The following is a 20,078-nucleotide window of genomic DNA, read 5'->3' on the forward strand; positions in this document are numbered from 1 at the left end:
AGTATATAGGCTGCATAGTGTCTATTTTGGCCCTAAATGTATACAGGAGTCATCTCACTGTGGTCATGTGTCTGTGGCAGGATGTGTGTATGACTAAATGCTGTCCAGATGCTCATATAATAGGTAATGTTATGATCTTATCAGCATGACAAACATGTCCTGGGTTATTTTCAGCAGGATCTCTGATACACGTGGCAGCAATTGCACAGGAGTGGTTTGCAAAACTGAGTATCTCTACTCTACTGATCTCCTTCAGCACCAGGCCTAAGCCCCACTGAAAATGTATAGTTGATTAAAAAATGGACCTTGTGAGAAAAATGGCTTGATCTCATGCCAAAAACCCATGATAACTTTTGAAACATCATCCAATAGGAGATGACAGAAATGAGAGACTTACTACTCACCTTATAGACTCACTTTCTACAGGATGATAATGATCATTGGAGTGGAATATCTTTGGTCAAGAAATTACAATCTGTGGCCTTTTGAGGACCAGAGAAATCTTGTTATGAACTGTGAATTGATCATTCTGTAAATTTCATGTTTTATATAGATAAAAGAAATTAATTCAGTATAAAAAAAATAATTGCCAAAAGTAGGATTCCATCTGAATGCTGTAGTCATTCAGGTGCTTATCAGTATTAGCTACACCACTGATCACTGAACTACAAAGTGCTGTGCTACTATACTGTGCTATGTTCTGTAATTAGATGGATAAAAAAACCTACTCACCAAGCAGCAGCAAGAGAACACACATATAAAAAAGGTTTATCTATGCAAGCTCCTTCTTCTGGCAGAAAGGTTGAAGGGGAAGGAAGAGGAGTAAAGGAAAAGGACTGGAGATGTTAAGGAAAAGGGGTAGAGTTCAGAAAAGTCACCAAAACCCCAGCAGGGGAGACTTACCATATGGGATGACAAGGAAAAAATGTTTCCTTCTGACACTTTTGTACTGTCTTCTGAACATAAAATATGACTGGTGTACATGCTTACATATATATGATGTATAAAGTTCTCATTTAAATATTCTAAAAAGGGCCACATCATATTTTGAATGGTAATTGTAAAATGAAATAAAAGAAATAAAAAAACTATAAGTCATTGTGCACTTGAATAGGTTTTGATTCAACTAAATATTGTGTTGTTTACTGTGAAGGAAACATGTAATGGCATTACAGTCCTATTATTGTGTTTCATTTGTCACTAAGGTGCAAATGCTAATACACAGTTTTTTGCAGGGGAAACAACGAATAGAGTACTGAATGAAAACTGGCAAGACCTCGCTAAGGAAGTAGGACCTACGATAGCAGAGGCCATTGGAGAAGTCATGCGACAAATTCTACAAAATATTTTTGATGTTGTATCCTATGAAGATGCTTTCCCTGATAAAGTGTAACAACAACACACAGTGATGGAGTGAGTATATATTAATTACTTCACAACTGAAAAATAAAAGAATAAAGAAAAATATAATTTCGTTTGAGAGCTCCAACAAGGCACATTTCTATGAGGACATAATAATGCTTAAAAATGGAAATGTGTGAACTTAAAACTGCTGCTTTCTGCTAATATACTAAAGTTTCACTGGGACAAATATGTCAGTAGCCATAGATTTTTTAAAGTATCAGTAGTTTATGGTTATGTGGATACTTCATGTTTGTGTCTTATCATCAATATCATTGCTGTCTGTTAGGAGCATAAAGTAACATGGTGTTCAAGTTTGTTTTTGTTTTGACAGGAAGTTGTATACATATGCAGTGAAGCAACAGAGCTCCAGTCTGCTGAATCCACATACCTATTGGACAAGATTAATCAATGTACTGAATACCAGTAGGCTATGGACTTGCTGAAGAAACCTGAGAATAACAATTGTGCTACAAGTTTGCTCTTTACTTGTGCAATTTAATTCATGCCAGGACTGGGCATGTACAAGATACTTAGTAACCTACCCAAAAATTTATGTACTTGTTTATTAAAAATATGTGAATTAAGTTGTAAATGGGTACTGAGCAAAAGGTACAACCAGGCTTTCTTCGTGTGTGAATAGTTGTCATTTTTGGGAAGGGCAGTCCTCCGACCTGTTACACAGATTGAGTCACATAGGATGTAACACCTTTTTATTTCATGAACAGTTCCAGATATTGAAACAAGGTTTTCTGCTGTTTACAGTATGCTGAGGGTTACATAATGTTTTGTATGGATAATTCTCTGAATTCTGATCTCAGCTGAAGTGTTGAAACAAGTATGGTTTTTTAAGGAATTATATACTTTTTATAACTACATTGAGTAGCTCTTGGAAAGACAATTACATTGATATAGTGCTTCTTAATATAGGTGTTGAGCCTTTCACAAAAGAATCCATGACAGGCACTACAATGGGAAAGAAATGTGGTCAAATTCAGCTGTTGTGGCATAAACACCACTGAGCAGAGCTCTCATGCCAGGCTCCATCATTATAAGCAGCGGGACAGGCCTATGTTACCAAGATAAAACATGTAGATACAGTGCCTGGAGACACCTGAATACAAAGATAACACACCTGCTGTTGGACAAATGTCTCTACTCAAAAATGTAATTAGATGGAACTCACTTTAAATAAACTAAACATTTTATGCAGAATGACTGACAACATGTCACCCACAAATAAATACTTTTATTAATGAAATATAGTTGAACACTTTGCTTAAGCATGTGTTCAAATTGTTTACCACTAACTGCAAGGCATGTCTGCAATCACTGTTCAAGAAATAGATGAAGACATGAAAGTATATTTAATGATATAACATTGCATGCTGTGATGAATAGACACTGCATATCATCTTGTGTATTTGCGGCTTCTTGGTAAGTTCCATCTTTCAAAGCTCCCTATAGAAAGAAATCAAGTGGAGTAAAACCAGGAGACCTGTCTGGTGGTTGTACTGCAGCATTCCATCCTGTACAATGGTCAGGAAACATTCTATTCAGTGTTTGCAATGCAACACAGGAAGAGTGAGCTGATAGGTGTCATGTTGAAACTGCAGACACGGTTGCTTCTCCAGTGGTACCTCTTCTAGAAAAACAGGTAGAATGTTCATAACATAGTGTGTATAGATACTTCTGTTTAACATCCTTGAGTAAGGTCCCAAGATGCTGCACCCTATGTTTATGCTCTAATGTTGTACCTAATGCAGCCAGAGTGGAGTTTCTGCTGCCTAGTAGTGTATTTTTAAAAATTTATATTACTTGTGGTTCATAAATGTTGCTAAGTTTGAATGAGAATATGTTGGAGAACCCAGTGTTGTCTCCAATGTGCTGTGGAGCAAATCAGCAAAATTCTGTGTGTCCTCCAAGTGCCTGATGTAATGACAGATGGTAGGCCTGGACTTTATGACACTGTAAGATGCAAGTGACACTCATCAGGCTGATCCCACATTTCTCAAATTTTTTGGCAACACATCTCATGCACTATGTGCATTGATGAACATCACAACCAGACTAGCTTCGTCATGTGTCCTGTCAGTTGTAGTCTTTGTCTTTGCCCACTCTTATCTGTGTTAACTCTGTTAACTGTATTAACATTGAAGCTGCCTGTTTGCACTAATGACCTAATAATTCCTGCAGCTGCCTGGTGTGACAGACCGAAATGATCAGTGTAGATGTGCCTATATAACTGTACCATTTCAACACCATTTCAGTGGCATTTGCTGTATAAAAGTAGCATGTATAACTTCTCCTTATTGGTGTATATCCGCATGCAAGGAATTTTGAAGCAGAAATGACCAGCCGGTAGATGAAATGGTTGCTGCTAGTTATACAAGCAAACAGTCAAAAGGGTTACTCAAATAATGTAACCTGACATGAGTGTGTTTAAAATGCAATAACTGATTCCAGCCAATTTGCTTCTCTTTTTTAAAATATTTCTCAGATTCTTTTGCAAAGCATTTCAACCTCAAAATTAACAAGCATTATATCACTGTATGTGCCCTTACAAGCACTTTTGGATAGCAATAAAAAGTAGTATATCATTCTATTTTTAAAAAATCATGCTAGCTTCAATATATTGATTGCTACAAGAATTAAAACTTCCTATCACATAACAAAAGTACATGACCTTAGTGTACTATCATTTGCTGAAAAACTTGTGTTGATATCTGGAATTATTCAAAAAATGAAAGGGTTGTTAGATCTTATGTGATTCACCCTGTATAATTAGTGTAAACTACAATATACTTCCATAATTTAAAAAAATTAACACATTTTTACACTTAATGAACACTGGTTGCCAAGCAAAGTGTGAATAATTAAATTTTTGCTGTATAGTACTTCAGAAGTCTGAAGCACAATGAAGAGTATTATTTTTATAATGTGAAGTATGTGATAAATGTGAAAAGTTCATAAAAACTGCAGTGTTACGCTGATGTAAATGACAGGGTAAAATAAAGTATAAATACAGTATTCAGTCATCAGTAAACTATTCGAACAATTTCTTTACCAGTACCCTTTAATTTCCTGCAAGAAAGTGTAAACAAACCTGTGAAACATTGGCTAAAGTCTAATAAATCATAGATTATGTTAACAATAGTGTAAAACACAGTACCTGTGTCCTGATCCCTATTGTAGAAAGGAACTGTTAATCTCACAAATACATTAAAATTTTTACTTTTGCAATGCCTGTTCCACACTGCACTGTATCTGCATCTTAAGAAAAATACAAAAAACAGTCTTGTTTCATATATCATATTATAGAATTATTGACACTGCTGAAGAAATGAATAAGAAACTCCAGGCTGATAAGAAGTGTCACTTAATTTCTCCTAATAACATCAACTGTCATGGCCAAAACCACACTAAAATTATGGGTGTTTTCTTGCTGACTGGACAAGTCTACAGCAGGATGCTCTAACTAGACAAAAGGGGGCATGCAATTTACCAGCAGATAATAGTAGAGTTCATTTATTAGAACACTAGTATACATATGGGAACTTCTAAGTTTTCCTATATAAATATTTATTCTTGCAGAAGAAGCTCAATTTTTTTAATGTATCAGTAGTGCTGTGCTCTCTGACCATCCACATCAGACAATTACAGAATGAAGCATCAGGTGCTTAGATAATTTTTGACTTAATAGTTAGGTACATGTTTACTGGATTTACTTAGAGTGCAGAAGCTCTGTCCAAAGAGTTTTTTAAAATTACACCCAAATATTTCAGTGACACTAAATAACATTTTTGAACATTAATATAAACTGGAAACTCATTTCACAGTGTGTCAAATTGCGTGAATTGTGCTTTACCCCGATGATATACATTGTTAATAAACATATACCTATTCTGAGCTATTTCTAATTGCAACTATTGAATACTGGGTTGGTATTTAAGTAAGATCATGACCGTGAGCACCTTAGCTATGTCATGATATTGCTACCACTTGTTTCCTTCTCACAAAGGAGGTATGAAATTTAGATCATGTTTCATCCTCAGACATGTGTCTGTCTATGTCTAAAAATACATGACTAGACACTTTGCATGAGCCATATTGCCAGAGAAATCTGCACTTGTATGCACAAATGTCAATATTTTGTTGTCCAATACATTGTGTAAATTTATGTGGTGACTCATAATGATGTTTTTATTCTTTGTGAAATATGGTTAACTTCACAGCTTTTATTTTCACACACCTGAAATGTGATTAGAATTATTTAATAGAAGTGGTGACCCTTTTTTTACACTTGACAGATAGGAAAGTAAGAATATTAGTAATGTAGTGACTTTTAAGTCATTGAACAAACTCTTTAATAAGTAAAAAGTGCTCAAGGGCATAAAATGAAAGCTCATGACAAATATAATTTACTGGCAAAAGTTAATAGTTGTAAATGACCAAGCGCAAAACTCAGCAACTCATTCATTCTTTCATTCATTCATCCCATCGGAAAGATTAACCTCCATGTATGTGAAATGAGTCAGAGTACAGATTAACAAAGGCAAGGAAATCACAGAAACTTAATCTTTATACTGCATTGATAGTAAACCATCACTATACTGTTTAATTTTAGTCATGGTTAAGGGCATGTAAATTGAAATAAGTAAATAAAAATGCTAGCTGCTACTTGGATAAAAGCTGCTACCTCTTCAGTTTTATTATGTAATTGTTTTCCATTTGCTATTAGCAGCCACATATTTATTCAATTAAAATGATATTTTTCCAAGAAAATATTGTTGCTACATCTAAAGATGACTAAGTACATAAATACTTGTCAAATAGCTTTATAACAAACACTGTTAATTGCTTTGTAGCTAAGAGAACTTTTCAGTCCACAAATCTAAGTATTCAGATGATTTGTAGAAAGAGTGGATAATGAGCTATGTCTTTAATTTTCTTTTGAATTGTAAGGGAGTCCCAATTTGCCACTTTATGTTGGATAGAATTATGTTGAATATTTAATCTTCAGAGTACTTAACTTCATTCTGAACCTTGGACAAGGAGGCAAAGCATACATGAAAATTACTTTTGCATCTTCTATTGTGATTTATATATACACATATCCAAGGAGGAAACATATTGGCAAGTGACTATAATAATTTGAATATTCTTAAAAAGGCTTCTGCTAGATGTTCAATTATCTGCTTTACTCAATATTCTTACTGTTTGCTTCCGCTGAACAAATACTTTATTTCCTTTAGATGCACTGCCTCAGGACATAATTCCATAAGACAATAGAGAGTGAAAATGTGTGAAAATAAGCTAACACTCTTGTCTTTAGGTCAGCCCAATGACAGATGCTTCTAAGGGCATACCATACTGAACTGAACTTCTCCATTAGATAACCCTTGTGTTAACTCAGTTTTTACTTGTCCAGTTGGAGCTCGAGGAATTTCATACACTGAGCTTCATTCAGTGTATACCATTAACGTCTGCACCTGGTGCTAGAAGGTCATTGCTGCTTTTGTGAAATTCAAAAGTATGAATCTATATCTGATTAATACTTAACTTTTTAACTTTGAACAACTTATAGGCCTGTCCAACTACCATATGAACTGTATCTACTATGGTTGAGTTTGGATCCTTGCATCATATGCAAGTTTTTGAACTGCCAATTAAAATCACTAGAATATCATTCATGCATTTATGTTGCTTAGGTAGTCTCAGTACCAATCCTTGTGGCACTTCACATGCTATGTTCTCCCATTCTGAGGTTAGATTCATGCCTGTTAACCAGAGTCTCTGGTTTCTATTATGGAGGTATGATGCCATCCATGCAAGAAGGATGCCATTAATGCTTTAACGTTTTAGTTATCTAAATAGAATTTTGTGATACACACAATCAAAAACTTTGACTAGGCCATACAGTATAAAAATACAATAACTTTTCTGTTTAGCTCTGCTAACACTTTATTTAAGATGTATTGTATTGCTATCTCTGTGAAGGATCTTTAAGTAAGCTACACTGGGAGGCAAATAACAGTTTCTGCTCAGTTAAATGTGTCAGTATTCTCTCATTAGCCATTTGCCCAGAAATTTTTGAAAAGACTGGAAGGAGTGTATACATCTGTAATTAGAGGTTGTTTGCTTATCTTCAGTTCTAAGATGTGTATTGCTTCCTGATATTTTAGTCTACCAGAAAATATGCCCAAAGTCATTGGTTGATTACAAACAGGGGTAATGCTATCAAGCCAGCAAAATATTTTAATATTCTGCTAGAAACACCATCATAACTAGCAGAATACTACTTGCTTAATTAAGTCTGTAATCCCCTTTAAGATATGTTTTAGAAAGTGTGGTACAAAAAACAAAGGCCTGGGGATTTTGGGGGTGAAAATACTTAACAAGTTTTAAAAACATTTGTTAGTAACACAATTTAACAAACCATTGCATGAGAAACTTAAAAAACAAGAAAAATGACCAGCACTCAATCCAGCAAATACACATTAACGTAATATCTAATGTAACATGACATTGCAGTAAAATTCCCATCGTTCAAAAACACAATATCCAAAATAAACCAGCTAGAGCCAACACAACAAAGCCTGAGACTAAAACGCAGATTCTATTGATCAACAAAAGGTAATAGTAAATAAATAATTAAAGCACATGGAACCACCCAACCCAATGCTGGCAAAAGGACTAAATAAAGGAGACCAGTAATTCAAAATAAAATCTGTAATTTTACATCAGAAAGGTAAGTCAGTTAAGCATCAATTACAATTGTGTCTTATCAACATGACCTCTGCGCTCAGGATTTAATTTGCTAGAATATTCTCCAACTGAAATTTATTTTTGATAATGCCACTAGGCTCCTCACCTTCATGACAATAAAACTACTGGCACAGCTGATGCTCAAACACTGCAAGACACAGTCATATAACAACTGATATACCACTCTTTCGTCACTGCTATTCAAGAGCAAACACCATGGTTCACCTCTGCTTGGGTCTCATCAACATGACCTCTGCAGTCAAGATATTACGTAGTGTCCACTTTCCTAGACAGACGGTGATGCCTCAGGCTGACAAAAATTCACTGCTAGCTAGGCCCAGACTCCAATGGACTGTCCCCAGTGCAGGCCACACTTACTTGCTTCTCCACCAATATTGCTGACCCTGTCTTGGTTGTTCACTTGTTACTTTTCTTGTGGCTCTCTGCTTCAAGTCCTCATGACAATAACTGCTGCCCCATCCTTCATACACATGGGGCCAGTATCACTGGAACCCAGCGTCAAACCGCTACCTGTTTTCCCATGTATCACTACTTGCTAGCCAGATCCTTGAACCAGCCACTCCAGGATGTACATGAGAGTGGATGGTGAGCCATCCATGGACCAGCACCACACACAAAGTCATGTCGTACTCCTGCTGCCCATGGTTCCTGGTGCTGGTTTCAACTTGTTGCCACTTCCTTGCCCCACAACAGACTGTTGTCCACTATCACTCACAGTCACACCTTCCTTCACTGTGGTCAATTGTTTTCCAGTTTTACATATGCTCTGATGCAGCAGAAATGCATTTTCGCCACTGGCAACTACTCCCATATGTGGCAGGACTTCAGCTGTGGCACGAATCACTAATTCATGCCTCAAAACTAATGTCTTTTGTTGATGCATATAGTGTCTGGACACGTAAATCTAATGCATCTGTATTTGGTTATTTATTACTGGCTCCAGGGTCTGCATCCACTGTGAGGGAGTAATCACTGAATTTGGCAGCCAATTATTTGAAAATATCACCACTGTTGGTGGTATTATTTTCATTTATTGTTTATTTTTCATTTAATATTTTTCCAAATAGCTTTACCTTATTGTGGTAGTGTTTAATTTTTTGAGCATATCAAATGAATGTTGCTTTTATAATGGCAGAGTGTAGGACCCAGCAGTGCTGTTGGTAATGGCATTTCAAACCTTCGCTAACTGCTTTTTTGTGAAATACTTAGATCTCTCTCTTTCTAGCACATGATACCTTAATCTCAGAAGTTATCACTTCTTATCCTTTCTTCTGTTCAGTTTTCTCCTATTTGTTTTCTGCAAAAAGCAAGTGTCAAAATGCTATGGGTACATGTTTAAGAAAGAGTTAAAACTGCCATCCATACAGACTGCTTTATAAATATTTACCCCCAATATCCTCCCATAATTAACCTCCAAACATCATTATCAAGTCATTATTTATGATTCTACAACAGAACACTTCTTTCTATGATCTGCACATAAGTGGTCAGTAAATTATTTTGTTAACATTTGACCATCACGGTCAGCTAAGTCATTGAGTATTGGTTTTGTTGCTGACTCACTGAGGGTTGCATGGTCTAAAACAAATTGTCAATAGCTGTTGCACTGTGTCCTTCAATCCTCACAGGGAATTTTACTGTGGAGAATAATCTAGAACTTGACATCCACAACTCAAGGTGCCCTTGGTCAGCACTATCTGACACAAAATCAACATTAAAGTTATGAAGTCCACAAACAATGATTCTTCAATGAAGTCTGCATAACCTTATCAGAACTGTTTCTAGCTGCTTTCTGACACTTATACTCTCCTGCTGCTGGCTTGTAAACTGTCAGTAGTACAACATAGCTGGCTTGTAAACTGTCAGTAGTACAATATAGTGTTCATTAACATGAAGGGCTGGGACTTCTCTCCATTTTTAGAGTTCCATACCTCAAGTGGTAAAAAATAGAACCCTTGTAGGATCACATTGGTATCTGTCTGTCCATCCATGTGTTAAGATCCTTTCTACTCAGTAATGGATACATGTATTTAGTTAAAATTTATGTCACAAACTAAGGTCTATGGACTCCTGACAGTGGAAAAAATTTAAGTTTCTAAGTCAATGCAGTTAAAACATTCAGCAATTATCTAACATATTTTGACAATTACTAACTGACTCACAAAATCTGTAGAGCACTTCCACTGACCTAGAATCGTTAAATTTGGCAAGAAGCAACGCTTCACAGTGTAAGTAAAGGAAAAAATCTGAACATTGTTAATTTGTAATTATAATACATTAAAAAATATTTTTGTTAACCATCTGTCTGGCTTTTTGGTCTTAATACAAGCCAGCTAGGTCTGTCCCCATGGTCTAGGGGTAGCGTCTTTGATTCATAATCAAAACATCGTCTGTCCCGGGTTCGATCCCCGCCACGGCCTAAATTTTGATAAATAATCAGCATTGGCGGCCGAAGACTTCCGGCATAAGAAGTCAGCCTCATTCTGCCAATGGCCTTGTCAAAGAGGGTGGAGGAGCGGATAGAGGTTCAGGGCACTCTCTCGTCCTAGGGGTGGGAAATTGGCCCTAAAGGCGGAAGAATCAGCAATGATCAACGACATGAGGGTGCAGAAGACAATGGAAACCACTGCATTAAAGACACGTAACATGTATCCACAGGACATGTGGCATGTAGTTGAAGAAGTGTCACGATGATATCTCCATTGGCAAAAGATTCCGGAATAGTCCCCCATTCGGATCTCCGGGAGGGGACTGCCAAGGGGGAGGTTACCATGAGAAAAAGATTGAATAATCAATGAAAGGATAATGTCCTACGAGTCAGGGCGTGGGATGTCAGAAGCTTGAACGTGGTAGGGAAAATAGAAAATCTGAAAAGGGAAATGCAAAGGCTCAATCTAGATATAGTAGGGGTCAGTGAAGTGAAGTGGAAGGAAGACAAGGATTTCTGTTCATATGAGTATCAGGTAATACCAACAGCAGCAGAAAATGGTATAACAGCTGTAGGATTCATTATGAATAGGAAGGTAGGGCAGAGGGTGTGTTACTGTGAACAGTTCAGTGACCGGGTTGTTCTAATCAGAATCGACAGCATACCAACACCGACAACGATAGTTCAGGTATACATGCCAACGTCACAAGCTGAAGATGAACAGATAGAGAAAGTGTATGAGGACATTGAAAGGGTAATGCAGTTTGTAAAGGGGGACGAAAATCTAATAGTCATGGGCGACTGGAATGCAGTTCTAGGGGAAGGCGTAGAAGAAAAGGTTACAGGAGAATATGGGCTTGGTAAAGGAATGAAAGGAGAGAAAGACTAATTGAGTTCTGTAACAAGTTTCAGCTAGTAATAGCGAATCCCCTGTTCAAGAATCACAACAGGAGGTGGTATACTTGGAAAAGGCCAGGAGATACGGGAAGATTTCAATTAGATTACATCATGGTCAGACAGAGATTCTGAAATCAGATACTGGATTGTAAGGCGTATCCAGGAGCAGATATAGACTCAGATCACAATATAGTAGTGATGAAGAGTAGGCTGAAGTTCAAGACATTAGTCAGGAAGAATCAATATGCAAAGAAGTGGGATACGGAAGTTTTAAGGAATGACGAGATACGTTTGAAGATACAGCAATAAGGAATAGCGCAGTAGGCAGCACAGTTGAAGAGGAATGGACATCTCTAAAAAGGGCCCTCACAGAAGTTGGCAAGGAAAACATAGGTACAAAGAAGGTAGCTGCGAAGAAACCATTGGTAACAGAAGAAATACTTCAGTTGATTGATGAAAGGAGGAAGTACAAACATGTTCCGGGAAAATCAGGAATACAGAAATACAAGTTGCTGAGAAATGAAATAAATAGGAAGTGCAGGGAAGCTAAGACGAAATGGCTGCAGGAAAAATGTGAAGACATCGAAAAAGATATGATTGTTGGAAGAACAGACTCAGCATACAGGAAAGTCAAAACAACCTTTGGTGACATTAAAAGCAACGGTGGTAACATTAAGGGTACAACGGGAATTCCACTGTTAAATGTAGAGGAGAGAGCAGATAGATGGAAAGAATGCATTGAAAGCCTCTATGAGGGTGAAGATTTGTCTGATGTGATAGAAGAAGAAACAGGAGTCGATTTAGAAGAGATAGGGGATCCAGTATTAGAATCAGAAGTTAAAAGAGCTTTGGAGGACTTACGGTCAAATAAGGCAGAAGGGATAGATAACATTCCATCAGAATTTCTAAAATCATTAGGGGAAGTGGCAAAAAAACGACTATTCACGTTGGTGTGTAGAATATATGAGTCTGGCGACATACCATCTGACTTTCAGAAAAGCATCATCTACACAATTCTGAAGACGGCAAGAGCTGACAAGTGCGAGAATTATCGCACAATCAGCTTAACAGCTCATGCATCGAAGCTGATTACGAGAATAATATACAGAAGAATGGAAAAGAAAATTGAGAATGTTCTAGGTGAAGATCAGTTTGGCTTTAGGAAAAGTAAAGGCACGAGAGAGGCAATTCTGATGTTACGGCTAATAATGGAAGCAAGGCTAAAGAAAAATCAAGACACGTTCATAGGATTTGTCGACCTGGAAAAAGCATTCGACAATATAAAATGGTGCAAGCTGTTCAAGATTCTGAAAAAAGTAGGGGTAAGCTATAGGGAGAGACCGATAATATACAATATGTACAACAACCAAGAGGGAATAATAAGAGTGGACGATCAAGAACGAAGTTCTCGTATTAAGAAGGGTGTAAGACAAGGCTGTAGCCTTTTGCCCCTACTCTTCAATCTGTACATCGAGGAAGCAATGATGGAAATAAAAGAAAGGTTCAGGAGTGGAATTAAAATACAAGGTGAAAGGATATCAATGATACGATTCGCTGATGACGTTGCTATCCTGAGTGAAAGTGAAGAAGAATTAAATGATCTGCTGAATGGAATGAACAGTCTAATGAGTGCACAGTATGGTTTGAGAGTAAATCGGAGAAAGACGAAGGTAATGAGAAGTAGTAGAAATGAGAACAGCGAGAAACTTAACATCAGGATTGATGGTCACGAAGACAATGAAGTTAAGGAATTCTGCTACCTAGGCAGTAAAATAACCAATGACGGACGGAGCAAGGAGGACATCAAAAGCAGACTCGCTATGGCAAAAAAGGCATTTCTGGCCAAGAGAAATCTACTAATATCAAATACCGGCCTTAATTTGAGGAAGAAATTTCTGAGGATGTACGTCTGGAGTACAGCATTGCATGGTAGTGAAACATGGACTGTGGGAAAACCGGAACAGAAGAGAATCGAAGCATTTGAGATGTGGTGCTATAGACGAATGTTGAAAATTAGGTGGACTGATAAGGTAAGGAATGAGGAGGTTCTAAGCAGAATCGGAGACGAAAGGAATATGTGGAAAACACTGATAAGGAGAAGGGACAGGATGATAGGACATCTGCTAAGACATGAGGGAACGACTTCCATGGTACTAGAGGGAGCTGTAGAGGGCAAAAACTGTAGAGGAAGACAGAGATTGGAATATGTCAAGCAAATAATTGAGGATGTAAATTGCAAGTGATACTCTAAGATGAAGAGGTTAGCACAGGAAAGGAATTCGTGGTGGGCTGCATCAAACCAGTCAGTAGACTGATGACCAAAAAAAAAAACATTTTTCTCAGGTGAAGGTTGATGCATCAAGTTGAAATTTATGTCACATACTGAGGTCTATGTACCATGTAAAAGGTATTGCTTAAATGACTTGGGCACCGCAATTGGCCATTACAAGTGTGCACATTCTGAAATGTTTGCGGCTGGGTTGATTGTCATCAGAATGTCTGCCAATGTTGCTATAGAATGAAGAGACACTGGAATATACGATAACAATGGCAACATTTATATTTCTTGTATGTTTTTTGTAGTTGATTTCAACATAGATTTTAAAACCAAATGCCAAAATTCAGTTTTACTATATTTCTCCTCTAAAGGCATGTTACCATTAATAAACTGAGGTACTACAAGAGCTAAGGTGATTATCAAAATGTTTTTTCCAACTTTGATAAACAAAGCAGCACTAGTCATTCTGTTTTTAGTCATCATTTATAAATTTGGTTCAAATTTAATATATACATAATAATCTTAATTTAATTCAATTTCTGATTTTCATACGAACTACTAAATCCACATTTGACCACAACCTCTGCTCATTATGAGCAAAGATAATGCCAAAGACACTCTGGTCTTGTAAACACCTAATCCTCCTTGACTTAAAGATACCAGTGTTGTAGTTATACATTTTGGGGACAGTATTTTGGAAAAATGTTTGTAAGTAAAATATGTGCTTCTAGCACTGATGGGAATTTCAGTCCCTAGATTAAATTTTGATTATCCCAGTGATTTGAAGTGAAGTATGAGACTTCAGTGTCTATTAGTCACTTTCTATCATAATTACATTGTTTTAATTATTACAATTTAAAAACTTAAATGATGCCTGACAGCACAGGACCCAAATATTATTCAAGGAAAAAGTTTAAAAGGTTTGAATGATTTGTGTTACTAATTAGCATAGCAAATTAATATAACTATATAATTAATAAAGTAAATCAAAAATTACAATAGCAAATGTGAAATCATAGCAAAATTTTAACCAGAAATTTACAATTAAAAAATTCTTGAAAGTCTTGGAATTCCCACAACCAAGATATATTATCAGTATTGATATTATAACAGGCAAAAATTGTCAAGGTTTTCAATTCCTGGAATGTATCAAGTATCTATATACATGATTAAGTTTGCACAAAACCCTCAGAGTATGGGTCTTACACACACTTGACCAATTTTTACACACATTGTAATTACCTGTTTCTTGTATGTTTCTTCAAATTCTCCAATAGCAAAGAGTATTCCTTGAAGTTTAGGGATTGCAGCTGCATGACACTGACTTCTTGCCATGATATTTTGGCTGACACCCATTTTCGGGTGTCTCTTTAGTAATGGAGATTGCTAGTTCATGTCGCTAACATGGTGTGGAGATGCTTATGGAAAGGCAGCTGCTACATGAGTGACCTCTGTTAAGTTTTATGTTCTCCTCATGTATTGCTCCATCTATGACATTCACACACATGCGTTATGGTGGTACTGTGTGCACACTTTCTGATTGGAATGTGCACTTGTAGAATTAAAACTCAGATGTCAAATTAATTGTCACTAGACATGTCACTAATCATAAAATATTTCCTTTTCATAAATATTTAAAAAAACACCAGATCTCACAGCTTATCTGTTGAAAGCTGCCGACATCCGAATTTTAGCTCTACAAGCCTGCATTTTGATGGAGAGCAGGCATGTGGTATCACCATTGTGCAAGCAGCTGCATGAAATTTGACAGACATCACTCATGTAGCAACTGCCTTTGTGCATATGTCTTCAATATTCTTTAGTATAAAGTTAGTGATATGGGCTAGTGGTCTCCAATGCTGTATACTCACCTGAAGATGGCTGAATGGTTGTCAGCCAAAATATCATGGCTAGAAATCTACGTCAGTTTGCTCCAACCCCAAAACTTCATTGAAAACCATTTTCCTCTTACTGGCTCTATGTAGTATTGATGTTAGTTTGTATCTATCAAGATGAATCTGTTCAGTTTCACTGCTTTCCATGTAGTCTCCCCATATGCACACTAAGTCTGCTGAAATTTCACACATTTTCATTTCCGTGAATGGATATTTTTTTGAGCTTCTGTTATTTCAGTGGGAGATACTAAATGTATTTCATTTAATATCTTTGGCTTTGTAGAAGTTACAGTATTTTGTTCTTTTAGTAGTTATTAAAACTATTACTATTTTATTCTGTATATCTGTCTCTCAGATTAACACATTCAAAATCACCATGACTGAATGGATACTGATTTGACTAGATGGTTTATACCAGAAGTTTTGACCCACGTGTAAATGTTCCTCTGTCCTAAACAATTCTTCAAGATCTGCACTAGCAGTATGTAAATTATTACTTTATGGCGCCAAGCACAAAAGCTAAAAACCAATATAACTGACAGGCATCCAGTCACCAGAAAATAAAGACAGTGATGTTAAACTGATGTGGAACCATGATAGAACAATGACTTTGACATATAATAGCTTGTAGCATGTGTATTATCCCTGTTCACAAACAGCACAGAGAAATGAACAGTCAAGAAATTCTCAGTGCACTTGAAATATGCTGCCTTTTCCCCCAGCACTAAAGTGACCACTAGCCTGAACTGTACCTAGCAAAATACATCGTCTCATGCACTTTTCCTGCAGTCATATAAAAGAGTGGTCTCATCAGCAGGGACCTATATTATCTTCCTCCTTCTCCTTCTCCTCCTCCTCCTCCTCCTCCACTTCTTCAAGGGTTACCCAAAGACTTTGGTGGCTAAAAAAGTTCTTAGTGAACTTGACACTTTGAATTTGAAAAAAATTCCAAACTTTAATTATTGTTCTTGTTAAGATCAGGAACTAAGTTTAACTGTTGTAAAACTGCCAAGGATCCCCATTATCCCATGGAAGGAATCTGATTGGATAATTTATGTCATAATGATCGGATTTTAGCCAAGTTTTATATAACACATTAAATGATATTATTTATTCAAGGACTTGCAAAAGACTTTGTAGATATACAGTGCCTGTTCCACTGCCAATTATTCTTTGATGTTCTAAAAAAGGAAGGAGGAAGATCAGGGTTTAACATCCAGCTGACAACAAGGCAATTAAAACAGAGCACAAACTCATACTTTTCTGTTATTACTAAATTGACTGATGCTTCAACACAGGGAGATCTCTTATCCTCTGGGAGATTTATTAGCCTATCAATCATACATTTGTCCATTTGTCATGAACTATAGACCTAATCATGAAGATGAACCTTGTGGAGAGTGAACTCAGTCCAGTTGTAAACAGTATTAAGAACTTATTTTCATTAAATTCCTATGAATTATTTCTTCTTAGCCAGACTTAATTCAGTCAAAAGTCTCCTAGCTGTAAAAATAATTATATTTAATTTTAAAACTCTGTTGCCTTCTCAGTCATATGACATATATTACATAACATCTGCTTAAACAATCTACCTAAATTTATAGCACTTGATCCCTGTTTATAGTGAATATTGCTACCAGTTAGGCACTGACTCTTCAGTCATATAAGATGAGCAGAATATCCACTTTCAATTAATCAACAAAATTATTCTGCATCACAATGCCTAGTTAGCATGATCATAGCATTTTTCAAAATTCATTGATGTCAAGTCTGTTACACACTTGAATTTTTGTCCTTTGTTTTTCCAAGATGAAGATGGGGGACAGTACAAGACCATCCTTTCCTAAAACTTGCTTCTTTGTTAGAGATTAAATGGTCACTGATATATTAATTTTCAGTTTATAATTCTTGCATATAATTTATAAGGCATATCTAGATATCCCTCATGAACCATGGACCTTGCCGTTGGTGGGGAGGCTTGCGTGCCTCAGCGAAACAGATGGCCGTACCGTAGGTGCAACCACAACGGAGGGGTATCTGTTGAGAGGCCAGACAAACGAGTGGTTCCTGAAGAGGGGCAGCAGCCTTTTCAGTAGTTGCAGGGGCAACAGTCTGGATGATTGACTGATCTGGCCTTGCAACATTAACCAAAACGGCCTTGCTGTGCTGGTACTGCGAACGGCTGAAAGCAAGGGGAAACTACAGCCATGATTTTTCCCGAGGACATGCAGCTTTACTGTATGATTAAATGATGATGGCATCCTCTTGGGTAAAATATTCCGGAGGTAAAATAGTCCCCCATTCGGATCTCTGGGCGGGGACTACTCAGGAGGATGTCGTTATCAGGAGAAAGAAAACTGGCGTTCTACGGATCGGAGCGTGGAATGTCAGATCCCTTAATCGGGCAGGTAGGTTAGAAAATTTAAAAAGGGAAATGGATAGGTTAAAGTTAGATATAGTGGGAATTAGTGAAGTTCGGTGGCAGGAGGAACAAGACTTCTGGTCAGGTGACTACAGGGTTATAAACACAAAATCAAATAGGGGTAATGCAGGAGTATGTTTAATAATGAATAGGAAAAGAGGAATGCGGGTAAGCTACTACAAACAGCATAGTGAACGCATTATTGTGGCCAAGATAGATACGAAGCCCACACCTACTACAGTAGTACAAGTTTATATGCCAACTAGCTCTGCAGATGACAAAGAAATTGAAGAAATGTACGATGAAATAAAAGAAATTATTCAGATAGTGAAGGGAGACGAAAATTTAATAGTTATGGGTGACTGGAATTCGAGTGTAGGAAAAGGGAGAGAAGGAAACATAGTAGGTGAATATGGATTGGGGCTAAGAAATGAAAGAGGATGCCACCTAGTAGAATTTTGTACAGAGCACAACTTAATCATAGGTAACACTTGGTTTAAGAATCATGAAAGAAGGTTGTATACGTGGAAGAACCCTGGAGATACTAAAAGGTATCAGATAGATTATATAATGGTAAGACAGAGATTTAGGAACCAGGTTTTAAGTTGTAAGACATTTCCAGGGGCAGATGTGGACTCTGACCACAATCTATTGGTTATGACCTGTAGATTAAAACTGAAGAAACTGCAAAAATGTGGGAAATTAAGGAGATGGGACCTGGATAAACTGAAAGAACCAGAGGTTGTACAGAGTTTCAGGGAGAGCATAAGGGAACAATTGACAGGAATAGGGGAAAGAAATACGGTAGAAGAAGAATGGGTAGCTCTGAGGGATGAAGTAGTGAAGGCAGCAGAGGATAAAGTAGGTAAAAAGACGAGGGCTGCTAGAAATCCTTGGGTAACAGAAGAAATATTGAATTTAATTGATGAAAGGAGAAAATATAAAAATGCAGTAAATGAAGCAGGCAAAAAGGAATACAAACGTCTCAAAAATGAGATCGACAGGAAGTGCAAAATGGCTAAACAGGGATGGCTAGAGGACAAATGTAAGGATGTAGAAGCTTATCTCACTAGGGGTAAGATAGATACTGCCTACAGGAAAATTAAAGAGACCTTTGGAGAGAAGAGAACCACGTGTATGAATATCAAGAGCTCAGATGGCAGCCCAGTTCTAAGCAAAGAAGGGAAGGCAGAAAGGTGGAAGGAGTATATAGGAGGTTTATACAAGGGCGATGTACTTGAGGACAATATTATGGAAATAGAAGAGGATGTAGATGAAGACGAAATGGGAGATACGATACTGCGTGAAGAGTTTGACAGAGCACTGAAAGACCTGAGTCGAAACAAGGCCCCCGGAGTAGACAACATTCCATTAGAACTACTGACGGCCTTGGGAGAGCCAGTCATGACAAAACTCTACCAGCTGGTGAGCAAGATGTATGAGACAGGCGAAATACCCTCAGACTTCAAGAAGAATATAATAATTCCAATCCCAAAGAAAGCAGGTGCCGACAGATGTGAAAATTACCGAACTATCAGTTTAATAAGTCACAGCTGCAAAATACTAACGCGAATTCTTTACAGACGAATGGAAAAACTGGTAGATGCGGACCTCGGGGAGGATCAGTTTGGATTCCGTCGAAATGTTGGAACACGTGAGGCAATACTGACCTTACTACTTATCTTAGAAGAAAGATTAAGAAAAGGCAAACCTACGTTTCTAGCATTTGTAGACTTAGAGAAAGCTTTTGACAATGTTGACTGGAATACTCTTTTTCAAATTCTAAAGGTGGCAGGGGTAAAATACAGGGAGCGAAAGGCTATTTACAATTTGTGCAGAAACCAGATGGCAGTCATAAGAGTCGAGGGGCATGAAAGGGAAGCAGTGGTTGGGAAAGGAGTGAGACAGGGTTGTAGCCTCTCCCCGATGTTATTCAATCTGTATATTGAGCAAGCAGTAAAGGAAACA

General features: G+C 37.2%; 1 protein-coding gene across 1 annotated transcript in view; it reads left to right on the forward strand.

Annotated features, from left to right (window-relative positions):
- LOC126337049 (protein takeout-like) overlaps positions 1–4,447 on the forward strand; it is a 177,532-nt gene extending 173,085 nt beyond the window's left edge. Inside the window, exons 6-7 of the mRNA XM_050001373.1 lie at positions 1,236–1,413; positions 1,736–4,447. Coding sequence (XP_049857330.1) covers positions 1,236–1,393 — 158 coding nt within the window. The 3' untranslated portion in view covers positions 1,394–1,413; positions 1,736–4,447. The remainder of the gene's footprint in view (positions 1–1,235; positions 1,414–1,735) is intronic.
- The last annotated feature ends 15,631 nt before the right edge of the window (positions 4,448–20,078 follow it).

This window comes from Schistocerca gregaria, chromosome 2 (assembly GCF_023897955.1).
Source record: "Schistocerca gregaria isolate iqSchGreg1 chromosome 2, iqSchGreg1.2, whole genome shotgun sequence".
In the NCBI taxonomy this organism is placed as follows: Eukaryota; Metazoa; Arthropoda; class Insecta; order Orthoptera; family Acrididae; genus Schistocerca; species Schistocerca gregaria.